At 38.6% G+C, this 21,300-nt stretch overlaps 1 protein-coding gene and 1 pseudogene across 5 annotated transcripts in view; both read right to left on the bottom strand.

Annotated features, from left to right (window-relative positions):
* Positions 1-21,300, bottom strand: part of NSF (N-ethylmaleimide-sensitive factor) — a 143,446-nt gene that overhangs the window by 19,062 nt on the left and 103,084 nt on the right. For all 5 annotated transcript variants that reach the window (XM_011953902.1, XM_011953897.1, XM_011953898.1 and 2 more), the window contains 2 exons: positions 12,933-12,999; positions 10,615-10,694 (listed from right to left, as the gene is read on the bottom strand). In XM_011953902.1, the coding sequence (XP_011809292.1) occupies positions 10,615-10,694; positions 12,933-12,999 (147 nt within the window). The remainder of the gene's footprint in view (positions 1-10,614; positions 10,695-12,932; positions 13,000-21,300) is intronic.
* On the bottom strand, positions 20,731-21,091 carry LOC105520277 (annotated as a pseudogene).

Below are 21,300 nucleotides of genomic sequence, written 5' to 3'. Positions count from 1 at the left end.
TTCACCATATTGGCCAACTGGTCTCGAACTCCTGACCTTGAATGATCTACCCATCTTGGCCCCCCAATATAAGTGCTGGGATTACAGGCGTGAGCCACCATGCCCGGTCTTTTTTGTATTTTTAGTAGAGACGGGGTTTCGCCATATTGCCCAGGCTGGTCTAGAAGTCCTGGACTCAAGCGATCCTCCTGCCTTGGCCTCCCAAAGTGCTGGGATCATAGGCATGAGCCACTGTGCCCGACCACAGCCTAGTTCTCTTACTGTATGAACAGCTCATGAATCCTGGTGGTTGCCTGCCTTAATTTATAGCAGATGAAAGCAGCAAACTGGAAAAAGGAGTCATCAGAAGCAGGCCAGCTGACACAATTCACTTGGATCCTGCAAGTAACAGCTGATAGCAAAACCACTAAAAAAAGAAAAGGTACACAAAACTCAACAAACAGGGCACACTATATCTACCTAACAGGCACCAGGACAGAGTCCTGTATATTCCAACAGTTCCTGCTGAGTCCCACTCATGAAAATACTGACCCACCGCCGGGCGCGATGGCTCACGTCTGTAATCCCAGCTCTCAGGGAGGCAGAGGCGGGAGGATAGCTTGAGCCCAGGAGTTCGAGACCTGCCTGGGTAATACAGCGAGACCCCGTTCTCCACAAAAAGGAAAAAAAAAAAAAAAAAGAAGACCAAAAAAAAAAAAAAATACTGATCCACCAATTATGGTTTGTTATGATGGTCCTTATTAATTAACATAGCGTTTATTATACTTTGCTTCAGACACTAAGAATGTACATAGCAATTTTTTTCCTCTTAAAAAAGGCTAAAGTATAACAATTGATATTTAAAGAGGTTAAGCTTCAGTCATTTAGAAAAAATGAAGCCTATAATTTCTTATGAATTCCTATTCTTCCCTCCAGTGAAACTACGCCATATGAAGCCTAAGATAAGTACACAGAACATATCCTCAAATTCTCAAGTATCATTTTGTACGTTAATTAAAAAAATTTAGGCTGGGTGTGGTGGCTCACACCTGTAATTCCAGCACTCTGGGAAGCTGAGGTGGGTGGACTGCTTGAGCCTAGGAGTTTGAGACCAGCCTGGGCAACATGGCAAAACCCTGTCTATACAAAAAATACAAAGATTAGCCGGGGTGGTGGTGCACCTGTTGTCCCAGCTACACCAGGGGCTGAGGCGGGAGGATCAATTGAGCCCAGGAGGCAAAGGCTGTAGTGATTGAGACTGCGTCACTGCACTCCACCCTGGGCAACAAAGCAAGACCCTGTCTCTAATAATAATAATAACAATAATAATATGCTAATTTTGGTATAGGTAAATTCTTCACCTTCTCTCTCCATTGCTGCAGCACTCGAATTCCTTAGCATGGCACAATGGCCCTGACTAAATCTCCCTTTTACTCATCTTTCAAGACCAGGATCAAGAACTACTATTTGTGAATGATTTGCACATCTCTCAGATAAAATGGACCACACTTTCCTTTATGTTCCACTGGAACCACGTAACATATAAAACCTAACTACATGCATCATGTTTTCACATCTTTCTCCCACACTGGATTGTGACAGGGACACCAGTTAGCTTCTGCATGGGTCAGAAACACACACACACACACACACATACACCCCTAGGTGAATAAATTAGAAAAAAGCAATCATCTGGGTGAGTGTGGCCACCCTTGCTTCCTTCCCCAAGTCCCAGCACCTTGTATGAGCTAAAGGCCCCCCCTTCCTCTTGTTCAGGACTAGGTTTGCTAGAGAAAGCCCTCAGTGTAAGTCTGACCAAAATATGGGATATGCTGATGCTAAAAAATTATGTGATTTTTTCTGAAATTTAAATTTAACTGAGTATCCTATATTCCTATCTGCTAAATCTGGTAACCTTACTCAGGGCAGATTCAGTCCCAAACCAGGGTGGACTCCTTGGGGGCAGCATGTGGGCTGGATGTTAACCTTCATTTGCTACTTGACCTGTGCCCACCTTGTGCATAAACTTCACAACTGAACAGTGTTCTTGGACTATGAGCTGTCTAAGGGCAGGTACAATGTCTTATTCATCTTTTTATCTCTATACTGAGAAGGATTTCTTAAATGTACATCCTAATAAAAGCAGATGTTCCTTAAAGAAATGTTTTAAACTTTTATGTCAAAAGAAGTATTTTTGGTGAAAAAGAAACTTCCGATCTCCTTTCAATGAAGCTTGAGACAATGTCACCATTTATCTTGGTCAACTTTAGTCACATTGGCATTCAACCATCGTAAGTTTAGATGGGGAGCATGACACTGAGCCTAGTGCCAGGTGGGCTTCCCAGGGCAACTGTGAGAGTTAGGAGGCACTTGCACACTTTTACTCCAAAACCCACAGCATATTTCATATAGTCAATTAAATCTTAAGTCATAAAAAGAACAAGGTTAAAAATATATTATACATAGATGAGCTTAGATATAAAGGTAGTCTCATTTAACTCTAGTGGTTAACAGCAAATTAGTACCAAAGAAATGGAATTAAGGAATTTTGACAGTTATACTGCTAAGTTAAAAATAATTGTATACATATTTTTTTATTTTTTCCTGATTGTCAAAGTAATATATGCTTATTATAGAAAATCTGTAAAGCACAGGAAACAATAAAGCAAAATCAAAAAGAAATCACCTATAATCCTACCATCCAAGATCAACAGGGTGAGGGCCAGGGCTTCTGGCCATTGTGAGAGCCCCAAGGACACAGGAAATCTCCAAAGATCTGCATTCTTGTTTCTGGGTCAGAAAGGTAGGAAAGAAACGGTGAAGTACCACTTTGTTGCACCATGAGTTAAGAGAAAAGGGGAACTGTGGCCACAAGCAACAGGTGGTGGCAGGGAAAGGAAGCAGGTGGGCCAGTCCCTGGAGGCTGAGGACAAGTGTAACATGGTGGTGGCCTAATGATCTTGGCAATTCCTGTCTCCACTTCCTACTTCTTTTTACAACAGGAATCCCTAATCCCCAGACCAGAGTATTTGTCTTAGATTGTAGGAAGTTTCTAAATTTCAGTGAACAAGAGGTGGGGAAGCAGGTTTCTTTTCCTAGTACTGCAAATGAGGGAAGCTAGGTTCGGGCATTCCAAAGTGGGAGCTCTGAACTCATTTCCTATAGTAACTTCCTCTATATAGCAGTTATTATACGTTCTTCAGTTTTCCTATCTTACAAACTGAAAAGGTTCTGTGGACTATCCAAAGGCAATTCTTTTTTTTTTTTTTTTTTTTTTTTTTTGAGATAGAGTCTCACTCCATCCACTCAGGCTAGAGTGCAGTGGTACAATCTCAGCTCACTGCAAACTCTGTCTCCTGGGTTCAAGCAGTTCTCTTGCCTTAGCTTCCCGAGTAGCTGGGATTACAGGTGCACACCACCACACCCAGCTACTTTTTGTATTTTTAGTAGAGATGGGGTTTCACTATGTTGGCCAGGCTGGTTTCGAACTCCTGACCTCTAATGATCCACCCGTCTCAGCCTCCCAAAGTTCTGGGATTACAGGCATAAGCCACTGTGCCTGGACAGCTCACGTAGTACACCAGTTTACAAAGGGCTTCACTGTACGTTATCTTAGTCGACCCTCAACAGAGTAGGTAACACAGGAGGAATTATCTCTATTTTACAGATGAAGAAACAAACACCAAGAAATTAAGGGACGTTCAAGGCTATAAAGCCAGATGATATATGAGCTAAGGCTTAGGTTTTGTTTGTTTTTTAAACCTCAAGTTCAATACAAAGAGTAAGTTCTACAGAAAGGGTGCTCTTAACTACAGTCATAGCACCCATGGAATACTACAATGCTATAATCCACACCTTTCAAAGCTAATGGAATGCCACAGTAACTTATTTAAGGCAATGGAGCTGGAAGAACACATTCTAGCAATGAAAAGATATTTCGTCTCAACACTATTAGCATTTTTCTGATGATTAAAATTTAAATATTTAATTTTGAGTTATCAGAAAATGGCATATATAATTTATTCTGGTATCAATATCTGCTATAGATGTGCTCTACCAAAACCAAAACAAAACCCTATTTTGAAAATTTGATTTTGTTCAGCAGATATCTGTAGCAATGTTTTATAAAAGAATTTATTTCACTGTTTTTTGTTGTTGTTTGGTTTTTAGAGACAGAGTCTTGCTCTATCACCCAGGTTAGAGTGTGGTGGTGGGAATCAGCTTACTGCAGTCTTGAACTCATGGGCTCAAGTGATCCTCCTGCCTCAGCCTCCTGAATAGCTGGGTCTACAGATGCTCACCACCACATTCGACTAACTTTTTTTTTTTTTTCTGTAAGGACTGGGTCTCACTATGTTGCCTAGGCTGGTCTTGAACTCCTGGCCTTAAGCAATCTTCCTGTCTTGGACTCCCAAAGTGTTAGGATTACAGGCGTGAGCCACAATGTTTGGCCTATTTCATTGTTTTTGAAACATCTGAAATTAATCTACATATATATATACTCTCTCTATGTATATATATTTTCTTTAATACTGTATATCTGTGTAGTCCACAGGTTTACAAAGGGCTTCACTAGGCATCATCTTAGTTGATCACTATACATTCACTATACATTATCTTTCTGTCCAGAAAACAAGAACACACATCTTTGGAGATTTCCTTTTGTCCTCAGAGATATGTATATATACACATACACATGTTCAATTTATATAGGACTTTCCAAGAAAATCTACTATACTAAGCAAAGTATACCTAAGGAGAATATTACAAATATAGTAGCCATCTAATATCAGTGACTTAATAAGCAGGCCACTAAGCTGTCAATCGTCATAGTTTTCTCTTTTTTTTTTTTTAAATAAAAGAAATGAAGCCCAATGCAAAAGTCACCACATCAGTGGATTAAAATTAATGTGTCTGGCAAAAATGACTAAGCCTCTTTCCTAAAGTGGTTATATATCTTACTGAGTCATGTCATAGTCATTAGCCAGAGTTAATTTCGAACAAATAGATGGAGAGATACTCATGTTTAGGCCTGCATGATGTGGAGTCTCTTCCATTTTCTGCTTATTTCATTAAAGCAACCCAAAGCCTGAAGAGCTGCTTAATATTATCAAGATACCAAGACGTCCTAATAACCATACCTGAAGTAAGACTGCTAACATGTCATGTAAGGACTACATGAAAAGCAATGTTGTCTAGAGACTGCTGATGTTAAAAACAAAACTCATGCAGAAACAAGTGTGTCTGCCCAAGTCCCCACCCCGAGAATGCTGACAGTTTCTTGTTGGTTCATACCTTAGGTCCTCCAAGCTTTAAGCTGTATTTCTCTTACTAGGTAATATTCCTAGGTGTCAGAGGAGCGAGGAAGTTACTATTCTCAACAACATCATAAAATTTAGACAAAACACTAATAACTGTTAGGGCTGAGTTCTACTTCGGTAATACTGCTATGAAGTTAGAGTGGTTAATTCTTGTTTTGTAAAAGTTTAACATTTCCAAAGAGTTTTCCAATTGTTGAGCTTCAAATGAGTTATACGAGGACTAAGATATCAACTCCTGCCAGCTGTTGGGAGGGCTAGACCCTTGGCCAGTTGTGAGTGGCCTCATCCACTTACCCAAGTGTATCATCAGATGTTATCATTTCGTATGCACCATGACCTAAACAGGTTGGGAAGCACTGAACTGAGGAAGGATTGTTCCTCCATAAATTACAAGGTTACCCTGTTACATACAGATGAGGTTTTCCAGTTTGATGCACAAAAGTGTCAAACTCAGCATTAAACAGTGAGGTTAATGGGCTTAACTACTCTCACACTTTGAAAACATTCCCAGTTGAGGAAACTGGGAAATCATGTCATTTTACAGCCCAAGGAGCTCCTTTTCAGACACTTTGTCTCCCAAAAAGAAAAAAAAGGTGGCAGAAGAGATCTATGAGGAAAATAATCAAGCCACTGGTGCTGCAGGCTGCAGGAAGAGTTACCTGGCCTTACCACTCACTACTGCATCCTCCTTGACATTAAGACCAAGGCTTTCATCCTCCTGATCTTGAAAAGCACATTCCCCTCAACTTCCATAAATCTGCAAAACTTGAAAAGAGCCCCAGTGTCATCAAGTAAAAGAGACGGCGTTAGGAATCTCACTGGAAGGAGGGGTGTCTTCAAGCCTCTCACTGCTAAGCCGGACATTTCCTAACACTGGACAAATTGTACGTCCAGCTCAGGGAGGGTGAACTGCAGTGGTCTTTTACCCTCCAAGCCAATTGTTAGCTTTTCACAGGAATCAGCAGGGAAGCACATGTGAAACCTCTGTGTGACGGTGAGCACCCCCATGCCTTGTGTGACTCTGCATGTAGATGAAGCAGGCTGGGAGCTTTCTTAGCTGCTGCTGCTGAGTTCTCAGAGAAGCCCTTTTCTCCGGCTTGGCTCCCTGCTGGGACAGCCCTTTTCAATTTTTCTATCCCCTCTCGATCTCTTCTCCTGCAGAACACAGGGAAACTTGATTGAAATAAAGACCTAGGGAACATGTTTTATTTTCTCCTGTTCAATCCATTTTAGAAAAGCTTTTAATTGGTTTTAAAAAGATGCTAAACAAAATGTGATGATGTTTTTCAGTCTTCACGAACTACAGATTCCACTTTTTATACTTTCAAAGGGCTAATAAATCAATCATGAAATTAACTCTGCAGCTAAATTTAAAGCAAATCCACTGAATACCAGGTTCATTAAAAATCTATGCATTTACTTAGAAAAATATAAAATTCAAACAAAATTATCCTAGTAACTGAAATCTGACTTGAATTTTTAGTTCTACACTGAAAATCCAAGACCAAGGCAATCACAAAGGGAAAAAAGGAGGGCTTGGGAACCAGTTTTAATAAGCCAATTTACAAGAAGGAAGTGGTGGTGGGGGAGGGGAAGAAGCAGAAAAGAGAATATCTGGATACATAACAACATAGTGCCCCTGAAGGGATTCTTTTATTTGAGTATGTGCGCACATGCACACACAATTTTTCTGTGTGAAAGCTGGAAATTCAACAAATGCAAAATTGAGGATTCAGTGACTGATATGATTACTGTATTGTGTGTTAGTTCCTCCTTTTAAAGAAAAATGCTCACAACTTCTGTTTTCTTACCAGTAATAAATATTTTTCTACCACTCTAAGCATTTCTACAATATTTAGCTGAATATACCTTTAATATTTAACTAAAACATTTGAAAAACCTATATGCTAATAGTTTGATAAAGTGAATCCTTCCACTTTACAATGACTAATATTCTTGACACTTGGATCAGCCTGAAAATTTCTTCTTATTTTCTTGAGAGAATATAAACATTTTAAAAAGCAAGGTGGTATGACAAAGCACATTTTTATTTTGTTAAATATATGCCAACTAGAAATACTACAAATATTAATTTATTCTGCCACTGATTCATGTATACTGCAGGTAATCTGGCAGTCCAGGTCAGAGTCACCAAATTCTGATTAATGACCAGATGGTGTTCCCTTCAGAGAGAACCCCTGCCATTTCCAATCACTAAGGCAACCACATCTCTTACTTCTTACATATTTCTATATTCTTCCTCTTCAGTCCTCAGATACATTCATTGCATGTTCTTTTTAAATGATCCAATTCCTCTTTCTCCCAAGCTGGGCCACGTACCTTGGATGCTCACCCCTCACTTCTAACTCTATGTCTCCTTTCATCATTTAAGTAGCTTCTAAATCACTTCTAAAAGATATAACCGCTTGAGATATGGTTTACAGAGCACATAGTTTACCCATTTAAAGTGTACAATTCAGTGTTTTAGTATATTCACAGATATACACAACACCACCAAAATCAATTTTCCAGCATTTCTGTCACTCCAAAAAGAAACTCCATTCCCATTAGCAGTGACCTCTCATTCTTCTCATTCTCCCCTCCCAGGCCTAGGCCATCCCAAATATACTTTCTGTCTTGATACATCTGCCAATCCTGGACATTTCACATAATTGGAATCATCCAATATGTGGTCTTTTTGACTGGCTCCTTTTGCTTAGCATGTTTTCAAAGTTCATTCATGTTGTATCATGTATGGTACTACCTTTTTTATTGCTGAGTAATATTCCATTATATGGATATACCAGATTTTATAAGATAAGCATTTAGTTATGAATAATGCTGCTATGAATACTGACATACAAGCTTTCATGTGGACATATGTTTTCATTGCTTGTAGGTGTATACTCAGTGGAATAGCTGGGTTATATGGTAACTCTATGCTTAACCTCTTGAGGAACATTCTCACCAGCAGTGCATACAGGTTCCAATTTCTCCACATCTTCACCAGCACTTGTCATTATCTGACTTTTTTTTTTTTTTTTTTTGAGACAGAGTCTCACTGTGTCACCCAGGCTGGAGTGCAGTGGCCAGATCTCAGCTCACTGCAAGCTCCGCCTCCCGGGTTCACGCCATTCTCTTGCCTCAGCCTCCCGAGTAGCTGGGACTACAGGCGCCCGCCACCTCGCCCGGCTAGTTTTTTGTATTTTTTAGTAGAGACGGGGTTTCACAGTGTTAGCCAGGATGGTCTCGATCTCCTGACCTCGTGATCCGCCCGTCTCGGCCTCCCAAAGTGCTGGGATTACAGGCTTGAGCCACCGCGCCCGGCCATTATCTGACTTTTTGATGATAGCCATTCTAGCAGGTATGCAGTGAGTGGTATCTCACTATTGGTTCTGGCATTTCTCTGATGACTAATGATGTTGAGTATCTCTTCTTAAACTTATTGGCCATTTGAACTTTACTTATTTTTGAATGTTTTCACTCTTATCATGCCCTGTCTAAATATAAACTCCAGCAATATGAAAACACTTAAGCCCACTAAAATGAAAAGACACTAAAAAAATTTTTTTGTTGATAAGGTATTGGTGAATCACATATGTATAAACCTCTATGCCATAGGCTGTGAGATTTAAAAGCATAAGATAATGTTCCTTCTCTCAAAAATCTTTCAATAAGTTTTACAACATAGAAAAAATTATTCTTAAATCTTGGTGTGGCAGGTCATTCATTAATAGTTTCTGTTTATTTCTGTTAGTATCTACTTTGGATCACAAATGCTTCTTAGCCAAGGGGGTGTACCTCTGTTTAAATCAATGTGTATAGTATTTAACAATGTAGAGAACAAAAAGTATAAGACAGCATTGAAGTTATTCTTCCTTCTCCCAAGTGACTTTTAGCATAAATTATTTTCAGCTAAAAAAAAGAAATATTTTCAGAAATAAATTTAAATGCCTAGAAAAAGTCCCACATTCTAATAGGTTTTAAAATTAATATGCTGATATGATGAAGTTTTTTCGTGTGTGCATGATATATGTAGACACTGGGGGAGTAATTATTTCTATTTCAGCAACTTTAGATATATACATTTTACTTATTTATGAAAATACTGGAGGAATCATGATATACGTAGATATTGGGGGTAATTATTTCTGTTTCAGCAACTTTAGATATGTACGTTTACTTATTTATGAAAATACTGCAGGAATCAGAGAAAGAGAAAATACACTCATTTCTCTAACTTCACCCTTAGTATAAGCTAAGACTCCAATTATTAGGAATGATGGTTTATGCAAAGCTGATTTTAAAATCCTTCCACAATACATATATGTTGTACATTTTCAAGACTGTTATAGGTTATGTTTCTTCTCACTATTTTAGAAGTTAAAAAAAACTCTAGGAAAACCAAGACAAGTCCTTTACTTTTAAGTGCAAAATACACGCACATATGTAACTGTTAAATTAAAAATTAGATTCACCAGTTTAAATGTTTTCCTTACAGATTAGTTTCTATTTCTGACTTTAAATATGAGATTCTCATACAGACATTAAGATGCTTTTCAGGTCAGTGTTTAACTGCTTTGTACCTGCCTTTGACTGGCATTTTTCAAGGTTACAGCATGCAGAATCAATCAAGAGAACTCATGTCTTGTGAGACAGCCAAACATGCTCTGGCAGCCTCTACATAATTATCATATTTAACCAACCCTCATAGGTTGGTTTAAAATTTGTTAACCTACCAAAATCACAAGTCTCTAATAGCCACATCAGTAAAAATGCAACCACAGGAACCAAGATCCTGGCTATAAATTCACTCCTCAAAAGTGCCACATGACCCAAGAAAAATAACTCCAGATCATCTGTTAAAAATAGTTTTTTTTTTTAACTGCCCAAAGAAAATAAACTTAAATATCCCCATAAACAAATTTTTAGGAAAACCCATGAAATTATAAATGAAACAAATGGGAACATATTCAATGCCTTCTCTATTAATATCATAATCTCCCTTGGGAGTTGGAGGTGGTAGGGATATATAATACGGTGGAAAACTTACAAAACAACAAAACACGATGCTAATTGTTGTATCCCACACAGTGACTGTGGGATTTTGATTTCTTCAGAAAAGGAATGGAAAAATTACGTTGAGAAAATAATTTACCTTAAGCAGAAGTCAAGACCAGATGACCTTTCAAAATCCTTTCAACAACAGAATTTTATGTTTATGATAACCTGCTTATTTAGAGACTGCATCATTATATGCAATTTACTGAAAAATCCTTTGTTAAAACATTCCATATCAGTAGTATTATTTTACCTGAGGAGGTGCCTTTTTCAGTAAAACGAGAAGAGCCTGTAATACAAGATTTGAAAATCGAGGGCCAATAGGGACATAATCTGGAAAAGAAATATTATTATGTTTAGGGATTTGATCCACATGTACATATTCCAAACATTCAGTTTCTTTTTTGAATCAAAAGTAAACACAGTCCCTACATAAGCAGAATAGGTATAGAAAAAGAAAAAAAATTTTAAAGAGTAAACAGTCTTAAACAGTCATACAACTATTCATAATGAGAAAAAATATCTCTAATAACCTAAATGCTTAAAATATAAGAACACTTATCTGTACCTTTTTTTTTTTGAGACAGGGTCTTGCTATGTTGCCCAGGCTTATCTTGAACTCCTGGGCTCAAGCAACCTTCCTGCCTCAGCCTCCCAGTTAGCTGGGATTATAGGTAACCATAATCCCACTGTACTCGGCTCTATAAATTTTTTGAAAAAGCTTCTCAATATTCACTTCGAGTTCATGTAGACGTTTTTTTCTGGGATTATTTTAGAGGAAAAAAAATCCCAGGTGTATTTACCAAGCATTTCTAAGAAGTTACTGCAAACCATGGCAGTTCAGTACACTGATATTAAAACATGATGTTAGAAAATGGACAAAAGGGAAAATAAGGAATTTCAATAAAACTGAAACAATGGCAGAACCACTAAGATTGGCCCTCAGATGGTAAGGAACAGATAACTCTCTAAGAGAACGTCTTACCTGTTAAACATTTACCAATAATTCAAGATTCAGCGTAAATGCCACCTGCTTAGTTTTCTCTGCATACTGCATATGCACCCCTGCCCTGTGCTTAGAGCTACTCGCAGGCCCCCTGAGGTCAAAACTGATCCCTCCATTTTCAGACTATCCACCAGATGAGAACAGTGTGAGGGAAAATAAAAATAAATAAAAACCAGAATATCCAAAATACATGGCACATTCTACTTTGCATTAACATTTGCCAACATATGTTATAAAGACATGCAGCATCTTCTTTTTCTGAGACTCTAACACTTCTACCAGAGGAGGAAGGGCTCAGCAAGTGTTTGTTGAATAAATGAGCAAGCATGTACAGATGATAACCATTCACACCAGTGAAATGTACTCAGAGGGCACACATTCCCAACATGGTAGTGTTGCTATGACCACACACCTCAATTGTGTTAAGACAAAGGAATTTACACAGAGCTATGAGTTTGTGCCTAAAAGCTTTTAAAGAAATCATCCCATAAACTGGGCTGAGATGTATCAAACCTAGCAGACCCAAAACCCACTATCAATTTATGGAGACCTCACAGATACACCAGCTTCGCTTTATAACAAACACTGCCAAAACTTAAAAAAATAAATAACAGAGGACCAAAAGCAAGTCTGAAAATGATGGGAAAAATGCAGTAAGAACAGTTAGCTTGAAATCATGACTACAGCATTATGGACAGCTTAAGGAAGAAGGGATTATTCGGACACTGGGTAGTATTTTCAGATGTTATTAAGTCACCAGGTGGGTTTCTATTTCAATAGAGTTTATTATCCCTTTCTGAGCCATTGTTGTAATGAATTTATGTCAGACTGATTTAATTTTGCAGTGAAATTAAATTAGCAACAACTTTCTGGCACTTCCTTGCCGTTTATTTCTTATGAGTTAAGTGCCAGGACCAAGTCTTTTTCATGTTTGTATCCTGTAGGAGTGCACTTCAACATAGGAGATATTTAATACATATTTTAAAAATTACTATAGAGCACTTTTAACTTACAAAATTTTTTCAAGATTTATTATCCCATTTTTGTCTTCACAATTACTCTGTGGGATAAGCAAGAGAGGGATTATAGTCTGTTTTGTAAGAGCAGAAACTGAGGTGCAGAGAGCTTACAACTTCTGCCCTTAGTGTTTTAGTGAATTTGCGGATTTCACTGTGATCCTAAACCCTTCTTTCATTAGTTCTGTCAAAGTTCACAAGTGGATTTTTGAGCTATAGGCAGCACAGAGGTCCTAAATAACAGATATATCCATCAATGAAAATTATTCATCATTTACTATGGCAAATGCACACTGGAAGATACAAAATAAGACGTGGGCCCTTACAAGAAAGCAGTTTATAATGCTGTTACAGTCACAGGGCGTATTAAAACGAATACTATCACTGATGTCAGCTATTTAAGAGATAACGTTATATTTCCTTATAAGACAAAGAAAGGTATTTCTATTGCTCTACAGTTTATAAATACCTGTTAATTTTCTCTTGTAACTTTTGAGATATTAGCTGTAATGTGGCAAAGATAATACAACAGCAGAAGTTAGGACTCACCAAGCAATCTCTCAATGTCATCCACAACCACACAACTGAGCTGGGATTTGTATGCATCATCAAAGATCTGAAAGAAAACAAAGTCATTTATTATCTCACTGTCCTCCATAGTTATGACAATTTCCAGGAAGTTTAGTTACTTCTTGAGCAATACTAAACAAAGCACAGGAAAACAACACCACTTTGGACTATAATAAATTAGAATTGACACAACTGGATCACAGCCGAACAGAGAGCAGGCTAAGGCTGTTTTCAGCACTAACAGCTGTGTGTGTCACACCTGGGCATGCTGGGGACTAGCTGATCATTAATCAACTGACACGTCCCATCACTTCTATCACACTGGTCTCTGGTATCTATGTCAGGAGCAGGACTTTAGTGTCCTGCAGGACTCAAGAGCTAGATGGAGCCATAAGAGAGGTGTAAAATAAAACTGGATGTCATTTTACTGTCTGTAGGAATTGTGGCTCTGTTAAGCAGAAATAACACCAAAAGATCAGAATTCTGTCAACTCAAATCAGACCGTAATGGTAAAAGAGCTTACAAAAGAATTAAAGGTTGAGTATGAAGGATCAGATAGATGTACGTATAAAACCAGACAAAAGACATGAATGCACTGTCTTAAGATGGACAAGGAAATGAGAATGAAATTAAGCAGTGAAGGAACTGTTTTAGCCTGGCAAGGATGTAGTAATTTCAAATCAGATAGAAGAATTAGCTTAACTGCAAGTTGAATAGAAGTACTCAAGGCCTTGAAACTAGCCTTTTTGGAAATGAAGGTCCTATTCCAGAAACTATAGGTGGGGCTCAGGAAATCTCATTGGTGTCATGAGTAAGAATTAGTTTCTGCATCCCAGCCCAGTCTCTCTGGTTGATAACCAACCTCAGTACACCAAGATAGTAAACCCTATCCCCAGCCACACCAACATCTTGCTTGGAATGGCATATATTCCTTTCTGGGTATCTTTTAACCATTGAAGATTTATAATTAGGTACAGAAATAAAATCAAACTCACGATATGAACTATTTTTCATGTTAGGTTTAAAAACAACCTGTGTATACTTGGTTTTAAAAGTATTCCTAACAATTAAGAAATGTTACCATAATAGAGTCTCACTGTGACCATCTTGATTCAGTTCCTTCCTTACATCTTTCCTGGCATAAATACGGACAATTTCTTCAGATATTTAATCAGGTCAACCCCTCTGGTGAAAATGCTTTCCTATGCACCATCCCTTTACCCCCTAATCACCCTCCTACACTCTGTCTAAACTCCATCTATCCTTTCATCTTAAGCTGTCTCCCCACTGGACGTGAGGTGGATAAAAGCTTTACTCTGTTCGTGTTACGTCTAGTGCCCAGCACAGAACAGAATTCAGTAATGATGTCTGCTCTATAGGTTCAACGGTTGAAACAATACAAGTTTCAATTCAATCTTGCCATAAATCACTTGTCTTCTCCTTTGGCACAGGATTTTGTATACTACGTGTATATATTATTGATTCATTGTACTGTTCTTGTATTATACTAGATTGCAAGCCCTCAGATGGCAAGCACTGTCTTAATTACCTCTGTATCCTCATATCATTTAATATAATGCCTTATTAGAGAATAATTAAGAGGTATTTACTAAAAGAATAAATTTACGCATTTTAAATTCAAGTAGAAATATTGAGTGAGAAGTTGGAGATATCTGACTGAAGTCAGGGAATGGAAATCACTCTCAGGACTGCTGAAACCATGACAACGGAAGCGATCTTCAAGGAGAAATGGTAGAAGAAGAAAAAAGGCCTAAGGACTGAGTCTTGGAGTGCTGCCTTATTCATTCACTCACTCAATAAATATTTTTGAATTCTTACTATGTTTCAAGCATTAACGAAGGCACTGCAGAGGATAATAAATAAGACAACAATGATCCTACTTTCACAAAAGTTAGAGTTGGGGAAGCAAGGCACATGTAATTATAATAAAGCATGACATTATTAGGCTAGGGGAAATACAAGATGATATGGGGGCACAGGGTAGGCAGTATTTCCCCAGTGCCTTGGAAGTTAGGCATAACTATGGGGCTTGCTTTACTTAATGAAATACGAGGGAAATATACCCTTTTCTGAAAGAAGCCTTAGGAGTCACTGCATGATTCACCATATTCCTTTTCCGCCTTGGCTATCATGGAATCACATGTAAGATGGGGTCTCCATTAACTATTAGTTTGAGTCTCTGAGAAAATATAATAAACAGAACTCACTGTCTCAGCCATGATGGAAATATAGTAGGTGAATAAAAAATAAACTTTGTTGTGTTAAGCCACTGAGATTTTCGGGTTGTTCTTTAATGCAGCATAACTCAGCCTATCTTGACTCTTAAATGGACCTAGGGAGACAGGACAGTCTCCTAAATTTAGGAAGTGACACTTAACCTGAGACTTGAAGCATGAACAACAGTTAACCAGTGGAAAGGGTGGAAGAAAGTGTTCTAAGGAGAATATACTGAAAATTAGGAGACACAGAGATGTGAATATTCAGGAACACTGTAGGAACGGTCAATAAGAATTAAAATAAAGTGGTGCTGTTGTCAATGTCAGTGGAATGGTAGGTGAGATGAATTAGAAGAGGTGATGAAGGAACTTGGATGTAAAGAGTCTTATAAATTTCATGAGTTAAAATTTTATTGTAAAGGCAATAAAAAGCCACTAAAGGGTTATAAGCAATGGACTGACATGTCAGGCTTATGTTTTAGAAATATTTTCTTGATTGTATAGAAAAGCATTAGAGGGGAATAAAAGTTAATTGAGAATGTGGAATTCCAGGTGAGAAATGATGGTGGCCAGGGAGTGGGTGTGCTGGTAAGTGGATAGACTCTAGAGATGTTTAGGAGGAGGAACTGAAAGAACTTGGTGAATGAATGGGTGTGGTGATGAAAGAGAAAACTGTAGTTAAAGATCCTTCCTGATTTGGCAACTGAAATAAAACACAGAGGTGAAGCTGGTTTGATAATGGATCATGAGTACATTTAAAGAGCAAGAAGAGAAGGGCCTTTTATCTCCTCCTCCCCAAACACAGAAAAAGAGAAAATGAGAATAGGGTATTTATTTCTGTCTCTTGATACATAATGATGGCTCCTTTTGGTTTTGAGTTGGTACATTCAAGACAACTGAAAATCTCAGAAGCAGTTCTACAGCAGTTCTTTGCTATTTTTTTTGAAGACAGAACCAACAGGGCAGTCAATGTGGTATCTTATAAACTCAGGTAATTTTAAGGAATCACTGAAAATAATGCTTTGCTTTTCAAAACATATTTCAGAATTCTACTAAAATCTCTGATGTAAGCATATAACTCTGACCACCAGGCTGTGAGATCATGAATTAGAGTCACAGGGACCTGGGACACCACAGCCTGGCTGGTTGTAGTAGTTCTATGTTTTTCCTTCTCAAAACAAGATACAGCTTATATGGCTGCAAGGACCTTACTTAGGACATCGCTTAGGTCTAAACTGATGATGACTTGCTACATAATATGTAGTCTCACCAACTTATCTCAGATATTGTAATTCACAAAGCATTTCAAATCACTTCACAGTTTACTGCATGGCCTACACATAACATTTGAGAGGAAAAATACTTACAGCAGTCAGTTAATATCAAGTAGTGACGTTTGTTTTTGTTTTTTTTTGCAGTTGGTCTCTGTACTAATTACTATCAGAAGGAGAGGTGCACTCACAGCAAGCTCTATTAACACACTGACCATGACGAAGGCCGTGCAATTCCAGTTGTAACTTGACTAGTTTCAGGTAACCAGTCAACTGAAACTCCTCTGGGTAGCTACTCTGCTCTAATTTAAATACACACACACATACCCCTTTCTCTTCTCACACGTACATTTTCTTCCTTATCTAGTCACTAGTGTAACCTGTGCTCCTAATTCTTCCCAGGATCCACGATTTCTGCCTAGTCTCCTCAGTCCCTTAGTCCCTTTCTGGCTCAGGCCCCAGCAGAATTCTAAGAAGATACTCAGAGTTGGTTGGCAAGTACATGAGGTTAGCTGCCACAGTAAAATCCAAGTGAGATATTTACATACTGAGCCGGGAAGCTGCACCACAACTTTATGTAGATAACCCCAAAAGGAGGAGAGGTACTGGAAAGAAAGATGCAAGAAAAGTACAATTGTACAAACTGCCCTAGTCAGACTAGTACAACTGAAGTGCCAAACTCACCGTGAGTTATAGCACACAGCAGGTAACACAGTGCCTGCTCTAGATCCAAAGATGCCCCAACACAGAAGATTCCAGGAGGGCTGAGGGTGGAGGTAAGAAGGTAAGGACCGTATCTTATAGATTCCGCCCGAAAATTAGTCTTAAGAATGTATAGTCAGCCTAGTTTTATTAGGAAGTTTCCTGTAGAACAGATAAAATTATCAACGTATATATAGGGTCTTACAATTAGGTGGGAAGTCTGAAAGAGAAGGCTAAATTTAAAAAAAAACAACAACAAAAACAGGAAGAACTGAAGGAGGAAACAATGTGGGAAAGAGTGGCATCAGTCAGCCTGCGTCTCATGAAATAACGAGAGGTCTATTCTAAAGGAAGAAGATCAGCTCTAGAAAACACAGAAGCCCATTATGTCCACTTGTGCACGTAATGAGATCGTCATATTAAACTGTAACCTCTCCTGCATGCAAAGGTGGAGGTATGACACAGGCTGGAAGGGCACGGGAGACAACCCAGAGTGTGGGGAGCCTGGGCTTAAGGCAAGAGTATGCCACACGCACTCCGTGAGACTGAGGGACAGAAGAAGCAGGGCTCTGCCACACAGCGATTAGGGGCAGGTCTGAATATGGTGCTCAAGGACATGGCAAGCTCTTAAGACCCGGAGCCCACTCCTGGGATCTTCAGACAAGTGGGGAGCCACCTGTGTGTAGGAGAGGGGCAGCAGCTATGGGCTCCAGAGTCTACACAAGTGCAAATGGGAGCACGCCAGCATTCGTTCCATTAATCCCAGCCTTTCAGGATCACAAGCCACGACAAGCATGCTCTCAGGAGATTCAGCCCTCCATCCTCTGGGACCTCCTTAGTGCTCTTAGGTAAGCAAAGCCAAACACTCTGGTTCTTCTGGAGGCTGAAAGAGTTCATCTCAATTCTGAAGAGCTTGGCGTGAAGTAACTAGTTAGTGGAAATCTGATGACTGTAGGAATCTGATGGCTTAGAAAATCTCTAATGCAGTAAATCTGTCAGTGATTAGTTAAAAGCATACTCTAATCATATTTGGGAGCATATAAAAACATCAATGAGCAAATTCAAATGGGCCCTATCAGTAATAATCTCTAGTTTCTAAAAATAACTTGGGAGTAGACCAAGCAAACATTAGCTGTCTGCTAATGAAACTGCCTCAGGAAGTGGACCTAAACTTTTGGCAAAGCTCTAAAGCTTCCTGGAATGACCTTAAAATCCTTTATTTGTTCTCCCTGCTTTTCAGGAAAAAAATCTTACATTTTCACATATTGTGAGCCACAGAGAAGGGTATGCTTAATAATATAAAAAGTCACAAGGTCTGAAAGTTCTGCACCAGCCTCCTTTCTATGCCAAAGAGATACAAGTGCCAAAAGACACAGTGTATTGAACAAAACAACAACAAATACCCACCCCCCCGCCATACAGGGACCTGTAGTCACTTCCGGAGTGCCCACTTCTCTCAGTTAATGAATGCACAAACTTCAACAAATCAGCTACATTATATATTAGGATGTTAACCAAAAACACCCAAATTCTGTTGCTTAGTAACTGCTGTCAAAAGATCCCATTTCCAGCTCTACTCTTTGTATAGACTAAACCATGAAAAGAGGAGGATTAGGCATCATGATTCTGTTCTGTGCAGACTACAATTTGCAGTGGGATTTACAGGAGGATATTCAAAGAAGATTATTTCTTTCTTGCAAAGCTAGTGGAAAGGAAAATTTCTTCCATTAATTTTCAATCCTTTGAAAATAAGACTATATCATGTTATTAATGGGTACAGTTTTATAAATCACTGGTAGTTTTACTTAGTTTTGTTCAAACAATTTAGTTCTATCTGATTGTTCTATTTCATCTCTACTGATTGTATACTCAGAAAGCATCAAGATTAGGTAATTAGCAAAAATCAAATTCTGCTTTCTTCTTTTGTTCATTTAATGGCACGAATAGAACTAGTAAAATAGATTTTTTAGAAAGTATTGATGCAAAAATGGATAAAGGAATTAAAATTTTAAAATAGAATGAAGTTTGGGAAGCAAACATAAAATAGGGGAGAAGGGGAAGGTCTGTGAATACTTCAAATATCTTAATGGAACATACGGTATAACCCCCAGAATGTGAGGAGAATACCTCATACATACTTCAGCAGTGTTGAGGAGTTTATCCATGGAGAAAGGATTCACTAATAAGCAAATTAAGAGAAGTACAAGGTGAATTTTAAATTAATTGAGAATAAACTACTTTCATGTATTTTAGCACCATCCATTTGTGAAAAAGAGGCAATAGTATAATTATAATCAAATCTCATGTACTCATTAAAGCAAGCCTAACAGCCCTCTCTACTAACAAAAACTCTTACCTGTTGGTTTAAGTAATCAAATGGTATGTAAAGATGTTCTACGAATTAGTTAATTCAGATCACAAGTCTTTAATAAAAATTAATGTGCTACATATTTCTGAGTTTCACAGACTATTGTCATTGCAAAACATTTTGAAAAATCTTTAAATGTGAACATTTAGTCATTGAAATGTAGCTAAAGAAATAATTAAATGCTAACCTTCTGCCTATCAAACTGGCAAAAATATTTTAATAATATCAAGTACGGGTGAGAATCCTAAGAAACTCATACTCTTATATGACGAGGCTACAAGTGTAAACTAGCACAAACTTCTGAAGGGGTAGGCTTATAAAACCAAGAGTATTTTTTACCTAAGAGATTTGATAGCACTATGTATCAAATATCTTTACAATACTAATATTTTTACCTTAGCAATCACACTTCTGAGAATTTGTCGTAAGGAAATAATAAAAAACGTATGTATAAGAATAAGTAAAAATAACCAGTACACTTCATTGATTTCATATTATATCCCAGGCACTGTGTGATACTTTACAGAAATTACCATCAAATTCTCATAATAACCCTATAATGCAGCTATTGTCTTCATTTGACAGATGAAAAAATAGTGGCTTATAGGTTAAATGACGTATCCAAGGTCATTTGGCTGGTCAGTGTGGAGAGCTGAGCAAGCCCAAAATCTCGGTCATGTTATGCTACTCTAGTGAAGAAAAATCTAATAAATGGGGGCAGTAATTTCCCTAGTTTGATAGTCCTATGGAATACTGTTTTTATATAAATTTTTAAGTTTTAGTTATTATGGCTACATAATAGCTATACCTATTTATGGAGTACATGCACTATTTTGATACAAGTATAAAACATGTAATGATCAAATAAGGGTAGCTGTGAAACTCATTAAGCATGTATCATTTATTTTTGTTAGGAATATTCAATTTCCACTCTTGTAGTTATTTTGAACTATACATAATTTTTTTTTTTAAATCAAACAACAGCTTTTACTGAGCTTCAGGCGGGGCTGGCCCCGCATGGCCAGTACAGCAGGGTGCCCTCGAAGGCCAGTCTGTGACGTGACAGGAAATGCAGGGGTGCACACGTTGGGGCTGCCTTTTGGCACTCATTGGGGTGGGTCAGGGTAGAGCAAACACCAAGGTTCTCTGGAGATCAGAACTGGCCAGAGCAGCCACCTTCTCCCTCACAACCAGCTGAGTCAGTCCCCAGGCCCTGAGGTGGTACCTGCATCCTGGTCCATGGGGCATTACTGGTGTCACTGCTCCGAGGGAAGAAGATGGCCAGCCACTCAATTAGGATGATGAACAGGCCACCACCCACCACTAGCCCCAAGTAGATCTAGCAACGGATGTTCTCCCAGCACTTCGTGTGGACCGGGCACTTCGTGTGGACTTTGTTGTCTTGCTGAAGGCTGAGCACATATCCAGGAGTTGGTCTGAACACTGCTCCAGTTCGGCCAGTTTCCCATCATGCTCCAGGATCTTGTTGAAATTGTTAAGCATGATTTCCGTCACCTTGTTTGCCTGCCACTGGCACTGCTCCAACTCTTTCCCTGCCATCGCCCCCGCCACCACACCCTCTCCCTGAACTATACATAATTTTATTTTTTAGACAGAGTCTCGCTCTGTCGCCCAGGCTAGAGTGCAGGGGTGTGATCTCGGCTCACTGCAACCGCCCCCTCCCGGGTTCAAGCAATTCTCCTGCCTCAGCCTCCTGACTAGCTGGGATTACAGGCGTGTGCCACCACACCTGGCTAATTTTTGTATTT

Source organism: Colobus angolensis, unplaced genomic scaffold (genome assembly GCF_000951035.1).
Source record: "Colobus angolensis palliatus isolate OR3802 unplaced genomic scaffold, Cang.pa_1.0 Scaffold377, whole genome shotgun sequence".
Taxonomy (NCBI): Eukaryota; Metazoa; Chordata; class Mammalia; order Primates; family Cercopithecidae; genus Colobus; species Colobus angolensis.
The sequence above is the reverse complement of the archived record's forward strand: the minus strand, read 5'-3'. Positions and strand labels throughout refer to the sequence as shown.